The sequence below is a fragment of the Chinchilla lanigera genome, unplaced genomic scaffold, assembly GCF_000276665.1.
Source record: "Chinchilla lanigera isolate Chin_1 unplaced genomic scaffold, ChiLan1.0 scaffold00099, whole genome shotgun sequence".
NCBI classification, from domain to species: domain Eukaryota; kingdom Metazoa; phylum Chordata; class Mammalia; order Rodentia; family Chinchillidae; genus Chinchilla; species Chinchilla lanigera.
The window spans coordinates 3054618-3061560 of NW_004955500.1; the positions used below are offsets into that span (position 1 = coordinate 3054618).

General features: G+C 39.1%; 1 protein-coding gene across 1 annotated transcript in view; it reads right to left on the reverse strand.

Moving 5' to 3' along the window:
* The window catches only part of Twf1 (twinfilin actin binding protein 1), a gene marked incomplete in the record, with an annotated part of 20772 nt that overhangs the window by 4590 nt on the left and 9239 nt on the right, over positions 1 to 6943 (reverse strand). Inside the window, 5 exon segments of the mRNA XM_013505631.1 lie at positions 38 to 172; positions 1913 to 2017; positions 3045 to 3140; positions 3589 to 3767; positions 5494 to 5637. Of these exon segments, the coding sequence (XP_013361085.1) occupies positions 38 to 172; positions 1913 to 2017; positions 3045 to 3140; positions 3589 to 3767; positions 5494 to 5637 (659 nt within the window).

Genomic DNA, 6943 nt, shown 5'->3' on the forward strand with positions numbered 1-6943 from the left:
TTGTCGTATTGGCCAAAACGATAATTTCATTTTTAAAATCAATTTCCAATTGCACGTAGTTCAACTGTCTGCTGTTCAGTTTTTCTAAAGCTTGAAAAGCTTCTCGGGAAATAGGAAATGCTACTCCCTGTAGTGTTTGATGCTTCGTGTCCACACCAACGTCAGCTTGTACCTAGGCGACAGATACAGTGCGCGGGCAAAGCTTAGTGGTTACCAGAGTCCTAGCGAAGAATCAGAAAACCCAATTTCCAGAAACGAGCCTCACTCAGCCATCTCCCAACCTATAACTAAAGATGAACGCTCAGGTAAGCACTGCGACCTTACAAAGTAAATGACGTTACACGTGCGCTCTGCTTCTGCTAGCACTCCGTGGGCATGCAGAGTGCGTGGCACATCTATATGAAGTGCGCAAAGTGAATGAGTGTATTTGCACCTGAGTGGGACTTCGAAGGGAAGGTTTTGTTTCTATGTGTAGGTTGGCACAATTTCAATGAGTTACATAAACTCGGTTTGTTTTTTTTTTTGGTACCGGGAATTAAACTCAGGACCTTGTGCTTGCCAGGCAGGCGCTGTGCTGCTGAGCTATATCCCCGGCACCTAATAAACTCTTAGAGTCTTAGATTATCCCTTCAAGTACAAAATTTTACTTGATAGAGTTTATGAATAGTAAAATACATATAATATGGATAAAATTTTACTTTGTTCTGTTAGACATAAAATGCAACACACACACCATGCACTCAACTGAAAGGAATACGAACAGTATACAAAGACACAACACAGCTCAACAAGCTACACCACTGCAGAAGTTCCAGACGTAGAGCTTTCTTTACTGCAAATATGAGTGTGCATGGATTGAAACAGGAGAATGTCGCTTCAAGAAAGCTTTCAACGCACATATGTGAGGTGTAATACTCAATAGATGGCAGCTAGGATAGGGCCTCTTTTGCGGTGTTGCAACAGAAAGTCAAATAGAAATTTTACTTTTAAAATGTGTGAATGGAGATTCTACAGCATGATGCTGGATAATGAAAACGTCACAGAACATATGCAAAGGCATACCCCAATACGGTCCTCTGGGCTCTGATTGCAAGGAACAAAACAGACTATCAAACTCTTTTTAAAAAATCATGTCCAAAACCCTCCTCCAACAACCTGGGTTAAAGTGGTGTAATCATGGATGCTGTCTACCAATTTAATATTAAACGGTATTTAACCATTTTCCAGATTGATTCCTACTAGTCAGGCTATGAATAATATTTTCGCTACTTCTTAATAATTCAGTAAAACTTATTAAACTTAATAATTTAGTCTTGGCTCCTTCTTTTCCATAAAATCTCAGTAGAAATACAGCAGTTATCGCAAAAATCAATTAGAATGGCTGCAAAAACATATTAAAATACAATAAACTATAATGACTGAAATTTATTGACTAATATGTTCAACACATATTCAAACAATAATCTCCTATACCATCTCCATTCCAGTTGATGGTCGTTAATTTGTAAAGTGTTTAGAAATCTTAAACATTTTACAGCTTTTATTTACTCTCTTTAGTCATTACCAGTCTTGAAAGTACATCAAAAAACAAAAAAAACCCTGCTGTAGGCAACTTGTTAGACATAAAATTTTTTACAATATATGGGTAATGCATTTTCTCATTTACATAGTTCTCAAAGTACAGAGTTTTACAGCAACTGTAACACGAAGATTCGCTCTTCTGACACACTGCAGCAGAGAGCTAAGTTCACGGGACACTTACATATCTTTTTCTTGAAACCATCGAGCATAAATGTTGTCTCTAAACAGAAAGAACCTAAATGGCTTAGTATCTTATCCGGTAGTTACCCAAACATTACCAAACGTAGAGCGTTCTAAACATTCTTGCCAGCATTTCCAAGTCGTCACTTACCTCATTGATTTTGATCTGGCGTAACTCTTCCTCCGCTGCAGTCAGGGGCGCGGGGGAAGACTGGGACAGCAGATACTTCTTATACCCGTGCAACGACACGTCCTCCTGTAAGCACAGCAACGCACTGCCATCAGTTATTCTCTAGGAATAAAACGAGTGAGGTGGCGCCAGGCCAAGCCGGATTATCAGTTTCACAGAAGAGCTTGTAAATGAAAGTGAGCAGTGCGGGGATTTTACTCTCTTCCTATGCTCCTTTAATCTCCTATGTAAAGGTTTCAAGACCCGTTAAGGGGTGCGTCTCTTCTCCGTCTCCTGAGGTAGTATCGTCAGCGTCTTGTACGATTTTGGTGCCGTGGATGAGAGGATGCCAGCTAAACAATGAGGCCGACCCTACTCCAAGCGCTTGGACGGCTTAATTAAGCTTGTGGGGAAAGCGGTCCTGCAGCAACTCAAATAACCCCCAAATTTAGATTCCGAATTCACTATCTAAGTAATTTACTGTCCCTACAACTATTCCTGAGAAATTACTGTGGATGTGATAGGAAAAGAAGCAAGTACTTCAGAGAGCTCTATGTACCAATACACTGCTGGCTGGAAGGCAGACCCAGGGAGCCGAGGAACCAGCCCAAGTCACCCTTGACGGTGAGCAAGCAACAAGTTCCCATTCACTCCTGCGCTCCGCCCACAGATTACATTACTTTTTGCATCAGAATAGCTCTGAACAAGTACACAAGACCTGCCCAAAGCTGTTTCTAACTTTCTTAACTTGTGCTTATATGTGTAAATGTATGTACTTACAATATAAATATTTTAACAGGATAAGTATGTTTTAATATTATTCTCAAGGTTAACTAGACACAAATGAATAAATTTCAAGTTACCTATGCATTACAGTTAACTTACATATCATTTTTTTCCTTTTCATGCATTTACAGATTTATCTGTCTGAATTTATATCACCCATAACCTAACAGTTCTTTTTATTATTTTATTTGCAACATACAGAATCCACATAAAAATGTAAGTGCTAGCACAGTCTAGCTACTTGAGGGGCTAAGACGTGCTGGAGGAGTTTGAGGTCAGTCAGGGCAACGCATAGTCCCATCCCACAACAAAAACGTAAGTTTTGTACCTTTACTGTACCAAATACTTCGTTTTTAATGTGGCCACCACCAAACTCCTTTTTCAGAGTTGCTCTTGTTGCTGCGTACAACATTTTCTGACGGACCTGTTCGGTTAGGAAAGCTCACTTAGAAGTTTACAGGTGAAAACGTATTATTACAGAAGAAGCATATCTTGGGCTGTACTAAGAGCTCATGCACATTAAAAATAAACTGTGACAGAACTGTAGCTTGCAGAACATGCTAAAATTTATGTGTACAAATAAGCATCTAAAATAGTATCAATAGCTATTAAGTATAATTACAGTATGTCACATTTTTAGAAAAATATGTAAATTTTTAAATTCCTGCTTTTCAAAGGGTAAAATGAATTCCAAGAACAAAATATTACTTAAGAAAACTATTTTAAGCTAGGCATTGTGGTGCACGCCTACGCAGCACCCGGGAGGCTGAGACAAGTAAGCATTGCTTAACCTGCACCTGGCCTAAAAAGTGTATCAGGAAAAACTTATTTGTAGCATTTCATGTGGACCAAAGAACAAAAAAATTACTTACATGGGAATGATCTGGAGACCACGCAATGAATATCCACTCGTACCCTTGGGCGTTCTGAGAATCTAACCTGAATAATATATAACATGGCTGCTTGTCCTCCAACAGGGGCAGAATGAAGGCGTCGTAATCCTTATCCCAGGAAGCTGAAGGCTGACTACATGATCCAACCACAAGCTGCTCTATGAAAGAAATTTTTAAAAAGACATGTGAATGATCTGAAATACCAAGTGGTAGTGTGATGGAGACTAGCAAAAGAAAATACATAAAAACGACTAACAGTTGAGATGAATGATTGACCAATGGGAAATATTTTTTTCAAAATTTCTATTCTATAAAGGCATTCTAACCAAATGCATTTAAACAACTGCACTAACACTCAAAAGTATAATTTCTAAAATTCATACTGCATTGTTCAGTGAGAAATAAGAGATAAAACCAGATTTACCTCCTGTTTGGTCATAATGCCCCAGATTCACAAGTGTACCTGGAACATAAGCTGGTACAGCTACTAAGTGCTTTGGGCAGAATAAGAAAAACTGCAAACGTGCTCTTCACACCAGCTTCTGCACACACGCACATAGCATTCACTACGGCACATTACCAATCAAACTGCAAACAGCCTCAATGTTTACCAATAAGAGTAAAAAAAAGTAGCATAGTCATATGAAAATACCCTACTCCTATTTTAAAAGGATGCCTACATTCTCTATCAAAATTAATTTAAAAAAATTTACAACAAAAGGAACGATGCAGAGTAAGATGGTTTGCAGTTTATATGAACTTAAAAACTCAAACCAGCACTGTACCTATTCAGGGATGCATGTAAAAAGGATAGCAAAAATATAAAGGTCCCTGATTGTAGTTGCCTAAGGGGAAGGAAATCAAGAAGTAGAATTGTTTAAAGGAAACACTCACATCAGGAAAAAAATAAATTTAAAAGGGATTAAAAAATATTATAAAATATTAATAGATGATGCTAAGAGAAGGTATTTATATTACTACATTCTTAGAAATTTCCTTATTAAAATTTTTCTCAAAACAAAAACTAGAAAGTAATATCATAGGAAATAAAACTATTTTGCTTCTGAGGTGGTGTTAATAAGATGAACTAACTTCTCCGTTTTAGTTACTTAAGGGGTCACTTAGGACAGTAATGGCATTGAAAAATTTTCAGCTGAACATTCCTAAAATATGCTGTTTTACAGTATATATTTATTATTTACAAAACAATTACAGATTGTAATAAACTTTTTAATATACAAGCAGAAATGGAAAACAAAATAATTTACTTTCAAGGAAGGGTGAGTAAATTTTTCTAAAGCAAAATATTTCAAAGTATTTAAGAAATTACCCCGATGGGATATTTTAAAACATTCGTCATAAATAATTTTATAACATAATAATTTTTCAAATTCCAATCTACCTGATTATGAAGATTCTCCTACCCAGTTATCTGCTTAGAGAATTTAGAGTTTATTATCATTCTCAAAACTTTCCCCAAACAAACAAACAAACAAACAAAACAGTGACATTTCAGTGGCCCAGGTGCAGTCAGGTGGGGAGCTGGAAGAGTTTGCTCTGTACTGAGGAACAAGTTTCACTGTACAGGTCGTCACAAGGCACACACAGGTCTAGGACAGAGAAATGCACAGTAGGGCAGACCCAGACACAACAGTAAAAGGAAGACGTTACACCAGAAAAACACCTTTGTGGTTCTCTCAGAACTACACAGTTAAAAAAACAAGGGCTTTGGACAAAATGTGAGGATTCCAAGTTTCCTTCCGGCAAGGTCTGAACCTGCTTCACATTTACTGACAGTTTGAGTTACTGAGAACACTTAGAAATGTAAAAATACAATTAACACCCAATAATCCAATGACACATATTTTAAAATGTTTAACTAACCATTTTCAATAGATATTTTCAGAAGTCTGTATTTTCCATTTCTGGCTCTGGCAAAGATCTCTTTAACATCTTCACTTGCTGTGGAAAAAAGTATTTTTTTTAAAAAAGTAAAAAATATTTTTATACTTATAACTATTTTATTTTGCTACGAATATGAGGAAAAAATAAATAATACAAAGAAAACATCTATAGTGTGTAGCATTCTCTTACTAGTATTATAAAACAAGCATAAAATAGTGGACAGTGAATACAGCTAAAAAAAACAAATATTAATGAAGTATATTAATTCTAATCCAGTTTATCTAAATAATTATGTAGCAGAAATAACAATGGAGTGTATAGACTGACGTTACTCAATGAAATTACTAACGAGCAGTCAAACTACAATTTTGTTAAACATCCTTTTTCCTTCTTTGAAAAGTGTTGAAAACTTGCTTTTATTTTCTTCCAGTTCAAGAGTGGTGACAAAGACAAAGTCCTCATCAATTCATTTTCGTATCTGCCCACTAAATACAACCACCTCGATTAAAGGAAAAGCCACCAGCATGCCTTAGACTTTGTACTCCTCAGATTTTTCTTACCTGTATTCCTCAAAAAGCTAGAGTAAACTTGTTGAGCAAGACATTTAACAACCTAACTTTAAGTAATAAAGCTTCAATTTCGCTTTAACGTCGTCCTTGTTTATTGCAAGCAAGAACCACTATTTAGGAAGCGTTACAGGCTCCAAGAAGAACGTGAGCAATTATGCATTTAGGTGTACATCAACGCGGACAAACCGAGCAATTCTTTCGGAGCTGAAGAGTGTTTCTGCTGGGATGTGGGGGCGGTGTCAAGGCCCCTAAAGAACAGATCAGACCAGCGCTCCTCTGGGCGAGCGCCCGCGTGCGTTTACTGGGGCTCGTTAAGTGATCGTGAGTAACCCCGGGGCACGTTATTTGCTTCGGAGGAGGCAGGCGCTTCGAGGCTGCCCATTTACAAACCAGGAAATAGAGGAAGTCGGACCTACAGTAAATGCACGTTCAGTGCAGCCCACGGCCGGGCTTTTCGGCTCCCCTGCGGAACACAGGAAGGAGACCCAAGCACAGCTCGCACTCGGGATTTCTCAGACCACAACGCATCCTCCCACCCGGAAGAAAAGCGCGAGTTTGGGAAGCGCCCCCGCCGCGGTAAGAGAGACTGGCATGATCTCCCTAGTTTGTCTGCTGGAGACAATCTCGCTATGCAGTCCAGGCTGGCCTTGAACTCACGACGTAGCCCAGGATGGCCTCGAACTCGCGGCGATTCTCCCGCCTCAGCCTCCCGAGTGCTGGGGTGGCCGGCGGGCGCCACCACGCCCGGCTGCGTGTTTCTTTTTATAACCAAAGTCCCGCAACCCGCTCCGGACCGCCACCGGCAAACTCCCGGGCCCCGCGCTCCCGCCTCCGGGGCCGAGAGGCAGGGGCGCCGCGGC